Raw genomic sequence first — 19,603 nt, forward strand, 5'->3', positions numbered from 1 at the left:
TTTTAAAACTGAGAATTAAACCTGAGACCTTCTTCTGGTGCATCTGAGCCTCTGCTTACCAGAAATCATGGTGGAGGTAGGATAGCTATCCTTAAAATGTGCTGTATCTGTTTTCTGGTCATGGGTATAAGAACATGGCATCTAGCAGTTCTGCGTACAAGTTTGCTATGTGGATGGCTGGGCTACAGGACAACAAGAGCTCTGAAATGTACCCTTCAGTTAACAGTGCTGGTGCCAGAATAATATTTCTGGCCTGTTATATGGCACCACTTCTTCAGCTTTCTCTTCCCATGCTACTCTAGTACCTGTTTTGGAATATGGGAATACCACACTCAATGCAACAAAGGTTGACAAATAACCAAGCTAGCATGAAGGATAATAGGAGGCCACAAGTCATAGCAGGTGACCCTTTATGTTCATTTCTTTTTAGACTCCTTAGCAAGGCCAAGACGCACCGTGTTCACTCGTGCCATTGAAGGCTGTGACCTGCATTGGCAGGATAGCCATCTCCAGCGAATAATCAGCAGTGACTTCTACATTTCCCCTTCTTTCCAAAGAGAGGGTGAGGGCCTTCTGTTCAACTTACAAGGACAGCCATTATGGCTGGGTAAGCTCATTTTTCTTGTTGGTAGCCCTTATTCCTCTTCTCAGTCCACACTAATTTGGGGGACTCAATATGACTGAGGAGGAATATTGTGTTTGCTTAAGCTAAGTTTTGAATTGTGTAGCCTCTTTCTGGGGGAATAAGAATGATACACACATGCATGTATGGTCTCTCTCTAGATACTGCACCTGCTGACCATGTGGATCCTAGGAATTCACAGCCTCAAGCTTGAATAGTCTGTGCAAATTTGGTCCCTTCACAGAAGCCCTCAAAGAATTCTTGCCTGGTCTTTGGTCCTTTGCTGGGGATACCTTGCCTATTCCAATAGGGAAGAGGTATTATGCTGTGTGGTAACTTGGGGTATAAGGTCATGGAGAATGAATGAACAGTATCACAAAATGCCCCCTTTTAAACAAGAGGAAATAGAATTGAAATCCATTCCTACAACAAGGAACTCTCAGAACTGGCTATATGGAAAGAATATCATGAGGTGTTTTATAGATTAGTATGGATTCCCTTTTGCTATCCCAGCTTTGGACTAAATAGTTTTAGTTCAGGGGTGGCCAAACTGCAGCTCGGGAGCCACATGTGACTCTTCTACACATATTGTGTGGCTAACAGCCAGCTTGGAGAAGGCATTTCTCTCTTTAAATCACTTAGCCAAGCCAGTCAGCAACTTGGAGAATGCATTTAAAGTTAAATATGCTTTCTTTTCAACTCTTCTCCCTCCTCCGATCTGTTTGCTTTCCTTCCTTCCTGTCTTGCAGCTCTCAAACATCTGACATTCATGTCTTGTGGCTCTCAAACATCTGACATTTTTTTCTCTGTGGCTTTTATGTTAAGCAAGTTTGGCCACCCCTGTTTTAGTTCAAAGCTGGGATAATCAAACTGTCAGAGTGCTCTGTAACTATTCACTACTGGCAGACATTTCTGAAAGTGCTTCTAACTCCACTTGTTTTACAGACAAGTAATAGCTGGGCACTCCACAGATCTATGGGATGGAGACCGTGCTGATCGCCCTCACAGATTACTTCCGCAGACATCTGGATTGAGATGGGTTGGCACTACTGTTGCTTCTGTATTTGACAGCAGCATCCAATACAGTTGACTACAATCCCTTGACCCACTGCCTTGCTGACATAGGAATACATGGGGCTGCTTTATAATGGCTTTCGTCCGTGGTCAGGAACAGAGGGTGGCACTTGAGGAGAGAGTGTCCCTGTGATATCCACTAGAATGTGGAAGGCCACAAGTGGTGATTCTCTCTCCAATGTTATTTAACATCTATATGTGCCCAGTTGATCCAGAGGTTTGGGCTGGGTTGTCACCAGTATGCTGCTGACATCCAGCCCTATCTGTTGATGGATGGTCAGCTGGGCTCTGCCCCAGGTAATATGAACATTAGGAGCTGTGGCTGGATGGTTACAGCAGAGCTGGTTGAGATTAAATTCAACAAAGATAGAAGTCGTAGGGGCTTGGGATCAGGAATGTGGCTTCTGATGCTTGGCAGGGCACCTCTAACACCAAGGGCAAGGAGTCTTGGTGTGATCCTGGATGCCTCACTTTCAATGGAGGCTTAGGTCATTGTTGTTGCTGGGTCAGCCTTTTATCATCTGAGGCAGGGCAGGCAACTTGTTCCCTATCTCTCTTCCCAGGACTTAGCTACAGTGATCCACACAACAGCCACTTACAAGTTGAACTGCTGTAACTCACTCTACATGGGGCTGCCCTTGGACTCGACGCAGAGCCTCCAGCTAGTGCAGAATGCAGTGGTGCACTTGCTGACAGCGTCACCTGTGCATGCACACATTCAGCCAGTGCTGCTCCAACTGCACTGGCTACCAATTGAGTACCAGATCCACTTGAAGGTTATGGTGCTGACCTTTAAAGCTCTACATGGCCTGGGGCCAGCATACCTTTGGGACTATCTCTCCCCATATATGCCCCAAAGAGCCTTGTGCTCCATAGACCGACATTTACTGGTAGTCCCTGGCCCAAAAGATGTCTATTTAGCCTTGGCCAGGGCCTTTCCGCCCTGGCCCTGGCCCCGGCCTGGTAGAACACACTCCCAACTGAAATCAGGGCCCTGCAGGACTTATTGCAGTTACATCTCAGCCTCCCCTGCTCATAGCAAGCTTATTTATGTTTGCTATTCTCCTAACACTTGTTAGGAGGCTTACTGGACTGATCTGAGCAATGGATGTTTTTGCTGCCATCTTGTTTTATTTAACTGGTTTTACTTATATATTTATTGTATTTTATTTATGTTGTTAGCCGCCCTGAGCCCACCATGGGATAGGACGGAGTATAAGTGTAATAAAAAACAACAACAACAATACCCCATATCCTACAGCTCTACAATCCAAAGCAGCAATTTTATACATTGTTCATATAGCAGAAGTTCAAGACCTTACGAGGAACATCCAATTGAGCAAGCTTGGAACAACAGTATTCTAAGAGGTGCCTGTGAAGTATGTCAAGACCTAAAGAGTGCACCTAAAGATCCCTTGCAGCAGAGGATCCAAGGCTACACCTTTCTGATCACATTACTAAATTGTTTGGGGTTGCAGTGGGCTGGCCCTTTGTTCTGCTCCTAAGCTGATATTTATACAGTTTTCTCTCAAACTCATTAAATGCATTTCTATACTAACTATTCTGAGTCTGAAATACCGCTATCTTATGTCCTGCTCTCTCTGTCCTTGGGCAGGAAAATCCCTGGATTTATCTAGGGACAGGTTGGAAACAGGGTCGCTGCAATCCTTTTAAAGAGACACTGGTACCTCAACAGTTGATTGGTGGTGTCCCAGAATGGCTGAGTGGTAGAGGGCCAGAATATGACCATGGGGTTAGCCATTGCAACTTCTTATACCTTGCATGGGTTGAGGCCTTCACAAGAGGCCATAGATGATCAGGGGACATGCACAGCTTGTCAGACTGCCTTGAAATGGGTTGGGAAGCAGGCTAAGGAAAAGGCTGGTTTCTTCTCTCCACCAGCTTCACTGGAGAGAAATAGCGAAGAGGAGGAGAAATATAGTGACTGAGAACCGTTTGCAAGGCAGCTGAAGTCAGACTGCCAAAGGGACCAGACACCCTCCTACCCTTGAGCCCCACACTCTCTTCTCAGAGCACCTCCCAGAGGAGACCAAAACTACCATGAATTGTTGTTGATTTGCTAGAAATTTTCAATGATTTCTTGATTTGATAAACACACACTAGGGATTCTTTCCTGAAATATTCATTGCTTAGGTTGTCTTCTCAGGAGCACAAAGGTGGCCTTTAAGAGCACTTGGCAAACCAGCTGGGAATTTGGAGGAGGAGGAGGAGGGGAAAGAGGAGTATAGCTACATTTGAAAGCCTTTAAATGCCTTGTGGAAAATGTGTGCTTTAGAGACAGTAATGCTTCTGTGATTTTCTGTCTCCTGCATTTCCTATGCCAGGGACATTCGTAGAGGAGTGAGCTCTTTGTTGTTTTCCATCCAGTGTGTCATCTGTTCCTGCTTATGACTTCTTCCTTATAATCCTCTCACAATAACTAGGATTGCAGGTGGAGAACCACCAGCAGGGACAGATACATTTATGTACAACACAATTGTACTACATGCAGGGTAAGCTGCTTTCTTGTAATAAAATCATCACAAACAGTCCAGCGTGTAAATGTAATGTGTAGGTATTCCCGTGCAGAAACCTTCACAAAACTTTATAGAAGTTTCATGGCAAATTGCCGTCATTTCCTTGGTAAGGAGAAATGTAGAAAAGGATTATGGTAGAACACTACATGTGATTTTTTAATATTGAGTACCCAAATGGGGCAAGTTCAGGAGACCATCATATAAAATCTCCAGCTATATTTTTCTATGTGAAAAGAGAATGCCTCCTTTCACATAGAAATGTGGCATGGCAGGGAGGTGACACTAAAACCTTTTTTCCTTTATACAACTGCTTTCCATATGCAGGGAGGCCTTTCCTACAGAAGGAGCATTCAGACATGTAGTCCTCCACCTGCAGTTTGAAGGACCTGTATGATGCTTTATTTCTGCACATCTGAATCATCCATCAGGGAGAAAGAGCTTCAAAATGTTGTAATATTGCACAAGATTGAATGGTTGCTGCTTTACATAATCAGAATCACATGGTATAGCCCTTCTGGGTCTTTGCCATTTTGGATTGCAGGTGAGGAACTGCATATTTGAATGTTCCCTTGTGTAAAAGCAAAAACAAAATGAAAATCCAGTTCACAGAAATCTAGCCTGTCAGGGATGTATACCACATGATATTTCTGCATTAAAAAGGAGGTGGGAGAAATGTACTCAAACAACCCAAAGCAGAGAAAGAAACAGAAACTAAGGATGGGGAATACTAGGAAAGAGTAACTAAATATAAAGATGTTACAAATTGGTTGAAAATTCAAAAGTTTCTCAAACAAGAAATATAATATAGAAAGTATAATCAGACCACATGGATTTTATTATGATTTGACAGTAGATTGTTAAGAAACTTTGGAATTTCCAATCAGTTCATTACATTTTATATTTAGTTGATCTTTTCTAATCCCCCCCAAACCAACCCCATAATTTCTAGTTCAGCAACAAGGCAGAGCATTCAGAAACAGGAATTACACCCCAAGCTCTTGACATCAATTGAACTGATCCCTTGCACAGAAAATACTACTGATTTGCTTGTATTTGAGACTTAATTGCATGCTGTGTTTTGTATGCCACAGAGCATGTCCCTACAGCCTGTGCCCGGGTTGATGCTCTTCGATCCCATGGATACCCTAAGGAAGCACTCCGTCTGACTGTGGCTATAATCAACACCTTGAGATTGCAGCAGCAGAGGCAGCTTGAGATATACAAGCATCAAAAGAAAGGTCTGGCCATTCTTTTGCTGGTCTTCTTGATGTGTGCATTTGGGGGTGTATGAGACACAGCAATACCCAGTGGTCATTATCTAGAGCAGAGGTATTGAACTCATTTGCATGAGGTATGGATCTGACATAAATGAGACCTTGTTGGGCTGGGCGATGTGTGTCATAAAATGTAATGCCAGGTAGTGGATATGTAAACTTTATAAAGGACACAAACACAATTAAATATTTTTTTAAAAAACTTGCTTAAAAGATTAGCACTTTTGCAATGTTTTGTTTATTTAACAGTTTCTGAAAGTGATACCTCTTGTTCTGAATTACTACATCAAAATCTGGAGACAATGTCTGTGCTGTAGCAATCTTGAGTAGGCTGTTCAGGTGTTGTTCAAGTGTGTATCTGTAGGTTGCAAACCTACTTTTGATTGATTGGCATTCATTACAGAAATCTCATGGTCAGTGCTTTGACCCTAAGACCTGGGAGAAAACATGAAATGGCTGGGCATTGTGAGCTTTTGTACATAAATTGCTTTATGTGCTGGTCCGGCAATGGAGAAAATAAAGGCTTTACTCTGTAGCTCCTGAAGACTGAGCAAGTGGTGATGCAGAAGGAAGCAAGAGAGAGAAAAGGAAGCAGATGACAGTGAGTTGCTCATGGGCCTGATAGGAGCCCTTTGGGGGCCTGATCCAGCCCTTAGGCCGCATGTTTGACACGCATGATCTAAAGCTTTTCCAAACAAAAAGAGATGGAAGACCTGGCCCTGCTGGATTTTTTTTAATCTTTTCAGCATTATTTTCACAAGAGCATATAATGAATGCCCTGATCAGGCTACTCCAAGCTAGCCTGATTTTGTCAGATCTTAGAAGCTAAGTAGAGTCAGCCTTGATTAGTACTTTGATGGGAGACCACCAAGAAAGTCCAGGGTTGCTATGCAGATGCAGGCAATTACAAACCACTTCTGTTTGTCTCTTTCCTTGAAAACCCTATGGGGGGGGGGTCGCCATAAGTTGGTTGTGACTTGATGGCAAAAAAAAATATAGCGGATGTGGTGTGTATATAGAAGTAACTGTACTGCCATGGGAATGTATTCACCATACTATATGAAAATGAACAATTATTGTGGGATTTTTCTTATTTATCTTCAGAACTGCTGCAGAGGGGAGCAACCACCATCACAAATCTGGAAAGCTGGGTTGGTCATCCCCTCAACCCCATTGGCTGCTTGTTCCTCACTCTGACAGAAGCATGTCGAGTGAAAGATGAAAACTGTCTTGAAATCTCAGGTACAAAAATAATCAGCAGCTCAGTTTGTCAGGCCCTGAATCCAGTGTTTCTTATCCCAAGGGAAGGGCTGTCTGCCAACTGAACAACCCTTTTCTGTGAAAGAAGTAGAAGCCTTTTGTTGCTCCCAGAGCCTGGGGCCAGACTGAAGACTTGGAATCCATGATGCCCTTCTGTGATGGGTTGTCCATGTGCCTCTGTAGGTGGACTGTTGAGAGCCAGGCAGTTCATGGTTTCCCTACAATTCACTGCCTTATGCAGATGTTGTTGGGATGTGGTTGATGAATTTACCTATACAGCTTAACACAGTGAACGAGTGTGTTTGGGCACATGAGCCGCACTAAGACAGCCATTAGGTTGTCTTTCAAATTTGTTAGCTAGACCAATTACAGGGATGAAACCAATCACGTTGTGACTCTTGGAAGGAGTGAAGGAGGCAAGTACTAGGTGAGGGTAGCCGCACATCCCATGGCTAACTTTGTTTTCTGTCAGATGCTGGAGATTCTAAGCCTCCAATGTATCAGCATGTGCCTGTGGCCAACAGTTGCCCTGAAGGTGGAGAATCCTACCTATCCCTGGCTTTAGAAGTTGCATTGATGGGGATGGGCCAGCAGCGGGTGATGCCGGAGGGCCTTTATGCTCAAGACAAAGTGTGGCGCAATGAGGAGCAGATCATTATCCGCCTGCAAGAGCTGGAGCTGGACGCTATGTTGGTGCAAACACTGCGCAAGCAGTGCATCCTGCTTTTAGAAGGTGAGAGGTGCTGCTGCTGCTATCAGCCTTCCATGAGGAAGGAAGCTCTCAACCCATTGCACTGAAACAATTCTAAATTCCCAACATTAAGCTTACATTCTGCATCTACTAGAAACTAGAAGATTCCTATTGGTCATAATGTGCAATCAGGTGTAGATGGTCAGAGGGGAACATTTGAATAGAACCATGTGGCACCAATATATGCATTATGAGATGGAGTTTGAAAGCATGATACTGAAGGTGAAATAAGGATACATAATACTTCTCTGAGCACTGGAAAGTCCACAAAAATTGCTTCCTGTGCCCTTAGCAGATGGCTTTCAAGGAGCCACCTCTGTTGCACCAAATGCCATAGTGAATGTAACTCCTCTGTCCCAAGACTCTTGGGAGGGGAATACAAGTCAGTTTCTTGCTCCCATGAGCAAATTATTGCTGGTGTCCCCTACCTAATTGGAATTTTATTCCCAAAGCCACATTCATAAGGATTATGTGGGACACTACTGATTCTGTTCTGCCAACTGTCTGTTGAATGGGTGAACAGAACTCTCTGAAGTACTGAGTTGCCTGTTTGCAGGGTAGACAGTGACATGGCTCTGTTTCTGCACAGGAGGCCCCTTCAGTGGCCTTGGTGAGGTGATCCACCGTGAAAGTGTACCGATGCACACCTTTGCCAAGTACCTGTTTTCTGCCTTGCTGCCACATGATGCTGATCTAGCCTACAAGCTGGCTCTACGCTCAATGAGGTAAGTACAGCCTTTCCCACTTCCTTCATATTAATAAAAAGCAGCTTGTAATGGCTAAAAAAAGTTGCTGTGTGTCTTAACTGTTTCTTTTCTAAAACTTCTCCAGCGTACAGATCATTGCACTGCTTGTAAGGCAGGTTTTTAAAGGGAATTGTTTGTTTTCATGCTCATTTCTAAAAAGTAAAATGTATACAAAACACTGATTAACAGGTGCAGTCAGTCTTTTTTATCTCTGTACTTTAATTTTCTTCTTGCTTAACTTCATAGAATACAGAGTTGGAAGGGGCCATACAGGCCATCTAGACCAACCCCCTGACCAATGCAAGATCAGCCTAGAGCAGTGTTTCCCATTTGCAGGGTAGTGACCCGGTACCGGGCCATGGAAGCCTCACTACCGGGTTACAAGAAAAGCCAAAGCTAGCCCTGCCCACAGCAAAGCTAGCCCCTCCCCATCTCTGTGTTGTGCAGAGAGCAGCTGGGCTGCCTCTCCTTCCTTCTCCCCCGCTCCCAGTGTTTGAGAGAAAAGCTAGCATTCACTGGCACTTACATCCATGAAGGTACTTCAAGGTATGAGCTTTCATGTGCCTTGCAGTATGTTCTTTTGGGGAGATTTCCCCGGGAGGCCTGGGTGGCAAAGAAGGGTATGTGTTTTTTTTTTCCAGCTGGGAGGGGTGGGGAGTGGGCATTCCAGTAGCTATTTTTTTTTTACCAAATGAACCCTGGGCAGAATTTTTGCTGGTTGGGGTAATCTGATGGTGAGGAAGGCTTTTTTTTTTTCTTTGCCCCTCTTTCTTTCTTCCTTTCCTTCCTTGCAAGTGATGCTCTGTCTGTATTCTTGGTGTTGGGGAGGGGGGGCAATAGTGGGAGGGCTTCTAGTGCCCTGACCCCACTGGTGGACATTCTGGTGCTTTTGGGGCATTGTATGAGGGAATTTTGGACTGGATAGTCCACTGGCCTGATCCAACATGGCTCCTCTTATGTTTATGTTCTTTCCTTCCATGTCTTTCTTTTCCTTTCCTTCCATGTCTTTCTTTTCCCTTCCTTCCATTTCTTTCTTTTTCTTCCTTTGCTTCTTTCTTTTCCTTCCTTCTTTCCTCCTTCCTTCCTTCCTCCCTCCCTCCTATTTTTACTGGATGAAACTTTTCTGTTTATCATACTGTTGTTGCAGACATAGGAACTCTGCCAATGAAAAGTTGGCACTCACAGTTGTAGCCAGGTGGCCTTCTGTGAAATTTCTGTGTGAGTGAGAGTAAGAGGTGTGGGGCAGAAAGAGATTATTGGAGATTACTACAGTATATCTCAACAGCACTGGAAGAGATGGTACTATGAACTTGGCACCATTTTACTGATCCTGCTTTTAACAGCTGTCTGACACCAAAATTAAACTCCTCCTGTAGATATTAAAAAGGATGTAAGTAGTTCACTGGCTAAGTATCTGCACAACAGGTTGCTTTTAAAGGCATGGGAAACACAGCCAGTAAAAAGCTGCAAGCCCCTCATAAATATCCTTTTTGGGATAACTGCAGAAAAGCTTGTATGAACTTCATATAACTTGAAATTAATTCATTAATTGCAATATGATTCTCTGCTACCTTTCACAGCAATTTCCCCATGTTTCAACCAAATAAAAGTATGAAAAATAGCAGTTGAAAGATTTTCTTGAAACAAAGCAAGCTTGGTTGTAGCTTGAGGCAGGGTTCCAGTAGTAGCAGCTGAAGGAAGGGCCTACTAAATGTATCAGCATATTTTGAGGTAGAGCAGCTGCCAGGGCCCAGTGTGGGTGGTACACAGTGCTGGCATTCCTGATGGCAATGGCAACAGCACTCCCAAATGCATACACTGGCCAGTGCTGTTGAGGAAGGGATGTGTAGGTGGTGCAGGCAATTGAACATGGGCATTAGGAGTGCTTGCAAGCTGGAGAAGAATACACAAACAGATAGGTGCATGCAGGTGTGGGGGTGAAAAGAGAGGACCACCCACTTTCCACCCCCATATTGGCTCAGCATGAGATTCAGAGAGATTTTTCTGAAAATGAATTTACTTATGAAGAAGAGGCAGGTTTGGGGGAGTGCCCTGGAAGTGAAATCACAGGAAAAGGTGGAGTTTTGGTTCAGTGTGGAGGGAGGTTTGGGGGAGTGCCCGGGAAGTGACATCACTTGGTCCTTGACACCACAGGAAATGACATAATTCCTGTCTCCTGGCTCCACCCCCATATTTTAGTGGACCACGAAGAAGTGTAAAAATAACCAGGCCATGGGAAAGAAAAGTTTGGAAAACCCTGGCCTAGAACATCCCTGACAAGTGTTTGTTCAGCCATTGCTTAAAGACTGCCAGTGATGGGGAGCTCACTACCTCCATCGGTAGCTGATTCCACCATTAAATAACTCCTACTGCTTAAAAACTACCAGTGAAGGGGAGCTCACTAGCTGCCTAGGTCACTGATTCTACTGTTGAACAACTCTTACTGTAAAAACATTTTTCCTAATATCCAGCTGATACCTTCCCATCCTTTAAACCCATTGCAAGTCCTATCCTTTGCTGCCAACAGAACAGCTCTCTGCCCTTCTCTAAGTGACAGACTTTCAAACACTTAAAAGACAGCAATCATGTCCTCCCTCAACTTCCTCTTCTCCAGACAGAACATTCCCAAGTCCCCCAGCCTTTCCTCATAGGGTTTGGTCTCCAGGACTCTGGTCATTCTCTGATGTTGTTGGACCTATCGGCAGCGTTCGATATGGTCGACCATCGGCTTCTGGCGCGCCGCCTTGCCGACGCAGGGATTCAGGGGTTGGCCTTGCAATGGTTTTCCTCTTTCCTTGACGGTCGGGGACAAAGGGTGGCGATTGGGGAGGAACTGTCCCGGAGACACACGCTTGATTGCGGGGTGCCTCAAGGGGCGGTGCTCTCCCCGATGTTATTTAACATCTACATGCGCCCCCTTGCCCAGATTGCCCGAAGGTACGGGCTCGGGTGTCATCAATATGCTGATGACACCCAGCTCTATCTGCTTATGGATGGCCGGCCCGCCTGCGCCCCAGAAAATCTGGACCGAGCGTTACAGGCAGTGGCTAGGTGGTTTAGGCTGAGCGGGCTGAAGCTGAATCCGGCGAAGACAGAGGTCCTGTGCCTTGGTCGCTGCGGCCCGGGAAGGGAAATCCCCCTGCCAGTTTTTGACGGCGCGCCACTAACAGCGTCGGGCAGGGTTAAGAGCCTGGGGGTGCTGTTGGAGCCTTCACTGACAATGGAGGCCCAGATAGCAGCCACTGCCAAGTCCGCGTTTTTTCACCTTCGGCGGGCGAAGCAGTTGGCCCCCTTCCTGGAACGTGACGACCTGGCAACAGTGATTCATGCTACGGTCACCTCGAGGTTAGACTACTGTAATGCCCTCTACATGGGGCTACCCCTGTGCCGGACCCGGAAACTGCAGTTGGTGCAGAACGCTGCTGCCCGGCTGTTATTAGGGCTCCCAAGATGGGAGCACATTCGGCCGGGGCTCCGGGATCTGCACTGGCTGCCAGTAATATTCCGAGTCCGGTACAAGGTGTTGGTTATTACCTTTAAAGCCCTATATGGCCTAGGACCTGTCTACCTTAGGGACCGTCTTTCCCCACACGTTCCCCAGAGAGTACTACGCTCGGGTTCACAAAACCTGTTGGTAGTCCCCAGGCCAAAGGAGGCCCGTCTAAAATCCACCAGGGATCGGGCCTTCTCAGTAACAGCACCTTATTGGTGGAACCAGCTGCCGGAGGAGGTGCGGGCCCTGCGGGACCTAGGGCAGTTCCGCAGGGCCTGTAAGACAGCCCTCTTCCGGCAGGCCTATAATACTGACTGACAAGGAAATCTTTTGGATGGAACAAAATGCATCTGTAGACCGCCGGTTTTTATTTATCTTGCTTTTATTAATTTATGGTTTTAATTTTACTTGTAAGTGTTTTAAATTGTAGTATTTGAATTATCATGTTGTAAGCCGCCCTGAGACACTTCGGTGCGAAGGGCGGGGTATAAATCCCAATATAAATAAATAAATAAATAAATAAATTGCTGTCCTCTGCACCCACTCCATTCTGTCCACATCATTTTTGAAGCGAGGCCTCCAGAACTGCACACACTACCCCAGGTGTGGCCTGACCAATGCATTTTATAGCAGGACTATGACACCTTGCGATGTGGAAGTTATGCCTCTGTTGATACCCCACAAGATCACATTTTGTCCCTGCATCATACTAGCTGCCCATATTTAACTTACACCTATATCCCAAGATCTTGTTTACACACAGGCTTTATTCAGTCTTGACTGTATGTGGAAATTCTAACAAGTCCAGGAATTCCAGCATCTTCAAAACCTACTAGTGATTAAGAATACAAAACTGAGAATGACAAATTGTACTCCTCTGGTGAGATATGAATATTGTCCTTAGTACCTGAGGCAAAGAGTGTTTGGATGTTATTTGGATACTGCTGGCCCAGCAAAATATGCAGAGTTGCTTTGGAGGGGGGAGACTGGCAGCTGATAGTCTACTGTCATTTGTCTTTAGGTTTACTTATTTGCAAAACTGTAATATAATGGAGGGGCTCATTAAGTACTGTAGCAGTTGTGTGTCCCAGCCAGCACATCTGGGTGGAAGAAAAAGCTGTGGCTTTTCTTTGGATTCCCAAGGCTTTTAAATACAAACATGTGAGCAGGTAGCTGCAGCAGATGCCCTGGAGCATGAGCCCACCCCCTCACTAAGCAAAACCAGATGACTGCTATGCAAAACATGCTTGGCTCCAATATAAAAGGCATAAGAGGGGATGTTTCTAAACTTATATTTTTCTTTTACAAGTTTATAAATCACTCTTCAGTTCTCTAGAGGCCATTCAAGTTTGTTTGAAGCTCGTCTTGCGTCCATATGTTATAGAAGCTCTTGAAAGGTTTTCTGTGTGGTTCTACACCAACGTGTTATATTGGGGAAAGACAGAAGGGCAGGTTCCCCTGAATGAGACTGACATTTGCTATTTTGGTTCCTTTTAGGTTACCAGTTTTAGAGACTACTCCTTCTGGTGATGTCACACACCCTCACCATATTGTTTCAGTAGTACCTAGCAGGTACCCACGCTGGTTTACTCTGGGACACTTGGAATCACAACAGTGTGAACTTGCTTCTACTATGCTGACAGCAGCTAAAGGTAAGTGAAGGACATTTTGTGCCACTATAATCATGAGAAAAGCCTGTAATTGAAAGGCATATAGCATGTGTCAGATGATCACTGTAAATGCTTGTAGCAGCTCTTCTGACAATGCTACAGAGGTAGCTTTTTCTGTCCTTGAAACATTACCAAGCATTGCTGAATATTGTGAGAATTCCCAGGGAAACTGGGAATCAATGGAGTAAGGACAGCCTTGGCCTTGATGTCTTTGGAAGTAAAGAGAACGGTGGGGAGGCATTGCGGGTTAGGCAGCATTTACTTCCTGTTGTCAAGGGACCACAGCATAGGTAGTGCCACTCTGCCTTTAGGAAAAAGCCAGTCTGCAGACTTGTTCCTGCTGGCCCACATCAAGGAGGCTAGTTACGAAATATGGAGGCTTTGTTCTCTTAGTTTATCAGCAAATAGCATCATGCATTCCTAATGATGAACCTGTCTGCACTCTTCTGGATGGGTGGGGCTCTTAACACAAAAGCTTATTCCCATATGGAAGTGAGTGGCTATTCCCAGGCTATCCCCTTCCATTCATTGCAGCACAGGTGAGGCTGTATGCCCCACCCATGATGTTTAGTGCTCCAGGATCCAGGTCAGTGGAGCAACTGCATTTGTTTTGCAAATGTTTGTTTTCTCTGGAGCCTGCCTTCCCAAGAACCCCTTAAGTCCTGCTTTGGTCCAGATGCTTGGCTGCCTTCCTCCCTTTTTGTATTCCTTTGTTCCACTTGCCCTGGCTGAAAGCATCTGATTACTGCCAGTCAACCCATTTGTTTTGGTTGCAGTTGAAGAAACCTTGGAAATTACTTCTTTGGTTTAGGGAAACTCGCTGTGTCCCAGGCAGTTAGCCCAGTCTAAGCTGATTTCAATGGCCTTTGACTGGAGTAACTCTTCATTGGATTGCACTATACATCATGTTGGAAGTCAGACTGTTTCTGTATCCTGGCTAATGGCTAGGATGCCTTTGTTTGGCCTTTGGATTGACTGATATTCATTCTGAGAGGCACAAGAAGTACAATTCTGAAAAGATATGGTCATGCCCAGCAGTCAACTGTGCTGTACTCCTGTCCTGAATGCCACATGACCTGTGTGGCCTAGTCCTTGGGGCCTCTCTTTTGAGTTGATAGAGAAATTCTTCCTGAACAGCAAACCAATTGGCACTGCTTTCTGTCCTGTTTTCTTCATGAAGCATTTGGCAGTTGTCCTCTCAGTGGGCTGGTTCAGCAGCAGTGCTAGTTCCTATCTGCATGTCCTCACAGTTCCATCCAGGCCAGACGGATGCTGGCTGCTAAACAAAACTCAGAGGCCAGTAAAATAGAGCTTTAGGCTTCAGAGAACAAGGGCCTATCCATGTTTCTGACCTCAACTTTGATTTGACATAGAATAGCATTGCTGGAAGCAAGTAAGGCAGGGAAGAGCTGACATTGGTTATATTCCACAGAGCTTTAACAAAGAATACCTGGCTTTTGAAAAACTGGATGCTTAAGGCCTGACTGGCAGGAAGTGATAAAAGATCTTTCTCTTCATGAAGGCTGGTATTGTTTATCAGCGAACAGTTTCAAACTATTCTGTAGTTGGAATTTTGAATTTTATTGTGTGCTTGTGGTTGGACTTGGAGACTGAAGATGTTAAGCACTGCTGTGGTATTATTTACTTGCATGATTTTGGTGTTTTAAAGCTTTTAAGGTGAGGTGGAATAATAAAAAAAAAAAAGTGCATTGCTAGAGATTTCAATGTCTTTACATTCCTGGACAGCCATCAAACCCGTCAATGTTATGCCCCATGCCCCTACTATGCTCTGATAGTCTGTGTTAACACATGATCCTTCATTAAACACTCTTCCTCCTCCTCCTCTTCCTGGATTAATTCTCTAGTCGTAAGGCTATTCAGAGCTCCTGATAAAGGAGAATATGCATTTAAAATTGTTTTGTCTCCTTTAAGTTGCAACATAGGGTTTAAAATGCGGTTTGTAATCTCTCCCTTAATACATTGAGGTAGCCCTGCAGATAAATGCCATCACTGTAACATTTTGAGCCTACAGTCATCTTTAATTATCTTCTTTTCTTGATCACATTATGTGACAGTTTGGAGCTTGCAGTCCCTTATAAAAAAGAAACATACCAAGGTCCAAGTTTCAGATTCTTTAGATTGAATATATGACTGTATATCAGCTAAAGTGTGGGGAATCATATAACCTTTTGGTCCAGTGTAAATGGTTTAAGTCCAAAATGCTTGGCAATTACATTTTTCTGCAGTGTTATGTGCCATGTTGTATTTTTATTTAATACCAGTGAGGTCAGCAAAGGCTCTCCCATCTGCTGCAGCTGTCTTTCCTGGGATATTTTCTGGGAGTCCCATGTGTTTGGGATGGGCAGAATGGTCATGTGAGCAATAATGAATCACATGAATATGCTCTAATTAGAATTATGTATATTATGCCCTCAGAATGGTTCTTTCTAGCAAACCTGAGAACTTTTCACAGCTGTTCCTTTCTCAAACAGCCAAGAATGCAACAATATGTGGCTTAGACAGGATAATGTTATCTTAAGACAGACAATGGGTAGCTTACCAGGGCGGTCAATAAACTTTGTTGTTTCCATGCAGGAGACATGCTGCGTCTGCGCACTGTCCTGGAAGCAATTCAGAAGAACATCCATTCTTCCTCCCTGATCTTCAAGCTGGCACAGGATGCCTTCAAGATTGCCACTCCTGCTGACAACAGTTCTGACACTACCCTGCTCAATGTGGCTTTGGAGCTAGGGCTGCAGGTAAGCGAAATGCACCTGGGAAAGATTGGTGGTAACTAAGGGGGGAAATTAGGGCTTTCCAGATGTTCTAGAAGACCTGATACAAAGAAAATGCTGAATATAGTTCAGTTCTTGGGCATATTTGCTGCTGCAGAGTGAACTCTTTTGTGCAAGCTGTCCAATAATTAATTGCAGTAGCAGCTTCTGTCTACCTATCACATTTTCCTCTGATTCTATTTAATTATTTACTTTATTTATATCCTATCTTTCCCCACAATGGGGATCCAAAGCAGCTTACATAATTTTCCTTTCCTCTATTTTATCCTCACAACAGCCCTGTGAGGTAGGTTAGGCCGAGTGTGTGTAACTGGCCCAAGTTTCCATGGAAGAGTGGGGATTTGAACCTGGATCTCTGAAATCCTAGTCTGGCATTTTAACCATTACACCATGCTGGCTGTGATATGCTCAGGATAGCATATGTAGTTTCCTGTTCCATTTTGGCCAACATGTGAATTCACGTTAGATTGAATGATTAGTCCAAGATGACTTCACAAGCTTCATGGTGGAGCAGGAATCTGAATTTAGGTAAGGATCCCAGATAGTCTTCCATCCAGGCAGCTCATGGGGCAGCATGATTTCCATTCTCTGTGGGAAATAATCATCCATACTTCTATACCATTCCAGGTGATGCGTATGACCTTATCAACATTAAACTGGAGACGAAGAGAGATGGTGCGATGGCTGGTGACCTGTGCTACTGAAGTGGGTGGGTATCTCCTATGAACATGACGGAAGCCAAATGTGAAACCAAATCTGTATATTCTGATGAGCCTTTCACAACACAGATCCTGTATGCTTGTAGGTTGATAAAGTCAGATACTTTCCTTCCACTCCTTACTTCTCCTTCCCTTACCACCATCACTGGTTCTCCTCACATCCCCCTTGCTTTTCTGTCCTCCCCCTTTTTGATCCATCACCTCCCCTGCTGACCCCTCACCTATCCCCCTCTTTACAGCTCTGCCCACTTGCGCATCCCCTTCCTTGTAGGTCTGCCTGCCCAAACATCCCCCAGCTCTGCCCACCCATGCATTCACCTCCATAGTACACTGCCTGCCTGTCCATCCTTGTCACCACTCTTCTGACTGACTGGCCTCCTTGCCCCCATTTGCCTCCCCCTTCCCCCGCACTTTGCAGGCTGGCCACTCACCAGTCAACCAGCAAGTATCTGCAGATGGGGCCATGTTGACGATTACTTCTGTGATAACTGTTTTCCCAGTAATGCAGATCTGAGGCTAAGTGGATAGCTTGAGACCACCTAGAGAGGTCATGGAACAAGTGAGCTTCAAACAAGAGACTTCCTGATTCAAAGCCTCATTTTGTTAGCTTACTGCCTCAACATCAAAATGCCAAGAGAGAAGATAGCCATTGGGAACTGTACTGGCTATTCAGTTTAGAAATATAGGAGAATCTGGAACAATAGAAGGATGATATGTTAGAAGTCCTCTAGAAGGCAGCTTCTAGCTGTAACTAAAATCAGGCAATTAAGCTTCCAGTAATCATACTAGATTTGGTCAGTAGTATAATCATCTGTTGCAAAAGGAAGCAAGTTTTGCCAAATTGTGTGATATTCTGTTTTGTCCGACTTTTAGGATGATTTTTGCTAAGAGGTCAGGATTTAAGCTGCTTAATGCGATTCTCTGTAACATCAGCAATGGTTACTGTCCAAAACAATCGGTAGGGTTTCCATAACATGGATGTAGGCTAGAGAGGACATAAATCACTGTTCATCTTTCTTTGTCATCACCATATGCTCAAGTAGTTTAGAATCCTCTTTACCATGACTGAGCAGCTTTCGCTGTTTTCTTACAGGTGTACGGGCCCTAGTCAGCATCTTGCAGAGCTGGTATACACTCTTCACCCCCACGGAAGCTACCAGCATAGTAGCAGCAACTGTGATGTCCCACAACACCATATTGCGCCTCAGCCTGGATTATCCACAGCGAGAAGAGCTGGCCAGCTGCGCTCGCACTTTGGCCCTGCAGTGTGCCATGAAGGATCCCCAGAACTGTGCCCTCTCAGCCTTGACTCTGTGTGAGAAGGATCACATTGCCTTTGAGACTGCTTACCAAATTGTTATAGATGCTGCTTCCACAGGCATGACTTACTCACAGCTCTTCACAATTGCACGGTACATGGAGCATCGTGGCTACCCACTGCGGGCCTTCAAGCTGGCATCCCTTGCGATGACCCACCTCAACCTTGCCTATAATCAGGACACACACCCTGCCATCAATGATGTGCTTTGGGCCTGTGCACTCAGCCACTCCCTGGGAAAGAATGAGCTGGCAGCCATCATCCCCTTAGTGGTGAAGAGTGTCCACTGTGCAACAGTGCTGTCTGACATTCTACGGCGCTGCACCATGACTGCACCAGGCCTGGCTGGCATTCCTGGCCGCAGGAACTCTGGGAAACTGATGTCAACAGACAAAGCACCTTTGCGCCAACTGCTAGATGCTACAATAAGTGCTTACATCAACACCACACATTCCCGGCTCACCCATATCAGCCCTCGGCATTATGGAGAGTTCATAGAGTTTCTCAGCAAAGCCCGGGAGACTTTCTTGCTGGCCCAGGATGGCCATATTCAGTTTGCCCAGTTTATAGACAACCTCAAGCAGATCTACAAGGGCAAGAAGAAGCTCATGCTGCTAGTGAGGGAGCGATTTGGATGAGTTTCTCTGCAAGGAAAAGAAGAACCCTGATCACTGTTGATGGAATCAAGTGCTTACTGGGGCAGACTGACTATATTTTCCATTGAGCAATGATTCCCAGAGTCTTCAAGGAACATAAACCAAAAGTCAGCATGGTAGGAATGGTTTGCTTCCCACCCACCACTCACTTGCAAACACCTCAGCAATACCAAAAGCGAACCAGTAAATAGAATACCTCTTCCCCAAAGGGCATGGCGGATGGAGGCTGAAAAGCAAAAGAAATCCACAAAGGAAAGTGAAGCATGTTGGCTCAGCCTCTTGCGTTACCACCTGGGCTCTGTGCTGGTGGCCTTGCAAGAAGCACATCTGCTGGACAGTTTCACCATTTTTGTGTGTGTGTGTGTGAAGATCCTTAATTAAAAACCTAAAGTCAGCTATTCTCAGGGATTGCTTTACTAAAAGTAACAGAAGCATTTATGATATTGTAAATACTATAGTATATGTGTCAATTATTAAATTGTAAAGTTCTAATTATTTATAATTATTCTGTTTGGGGGATACTTGAAACCTGTAATGGGCTGGGATTATTATTAATATTTAGTTAAAACATTTCTGAACATGAGAAACATGAACATTTCTCAGGTGTCCCCTAGTACTGTTGGTGAAGAGGGCGAGTGGTATGTGGCAAGTGGAGGCAAATCCAGAGCCTGTGCAGAACCACCAAGAC

At 44.8% G+C, this 19,603-nt stretch overlaps 1 protein-coding gene across 1 annotated transcript in view; it reads left to right on the forward strand.

The window, feature by feature from the left end:
- Positions 1 to 19,157, forward strand: part of ZSWIM5 (zinc finger SWIM-type containing 5) — a 242,567-nt gene extending 223,410 nt beyond the window's left edge. Inside the window, exons 6-14 of the mRNA XM_060231724.1 lie at positions 431 to 607; positions 5,325 to 5,471; positions 6,612 to 6,749; positions 7,240 to 7,500; positions 8,108 to 8,243; positions 13,255 to 13,409; positions 16,023 to 16,186; positions 16,850 to 16,931; positions 18,035 to 19,157. Of these exons, the coding sequence (XP_060087707.1) occupies positions 431 to 607; positions 5,325 to 5,471; positions 6,612 to 6,749; positions 7,240 to 7,500; positions 8,108 to 8,243; positions 13,255 to 13,409; positions 16,023 to 16,186; positions 16,850 to 16,931; positions 18,035 to 18,897 (2,123 nt within the window). The 3' untranslated portion in view covers positions 18,898 to 19,157. The remainder of the gene's footprint in view (positions 1 to 430; positions 608 to 5,324; positions 5,472 to 6,611; positions 6,750 to 7,239; positions 7,501 to 8,107; positions 8,244 to 13,254; positions 13,410 to 16,022; positions 16,187 to 16,849; positions 16,932 to 18,034) is intronic.
- The last annotated feature ends 446 nt before the right edge of the window (positions 19,158 to 19,603 follow it).

This window comes from Heteronotia binoei, chromosome 2 (assembly GCF_032191835.1).
Source record: "Heteronotia binoei isolate CCM8104 ecotype False Entrance Well chromosome 2, APGP_CSIRO_Hbin_v1, whole genome shotgun sequence".
In the NCBI taxonomy this organism is placed as follows: domain Eukaryota; kingdom Metazoa; phylum Chordata; class Lepidosauria; order Squamata; family Gekkonidae; genus Heteronotia; species Heteronotia binoei.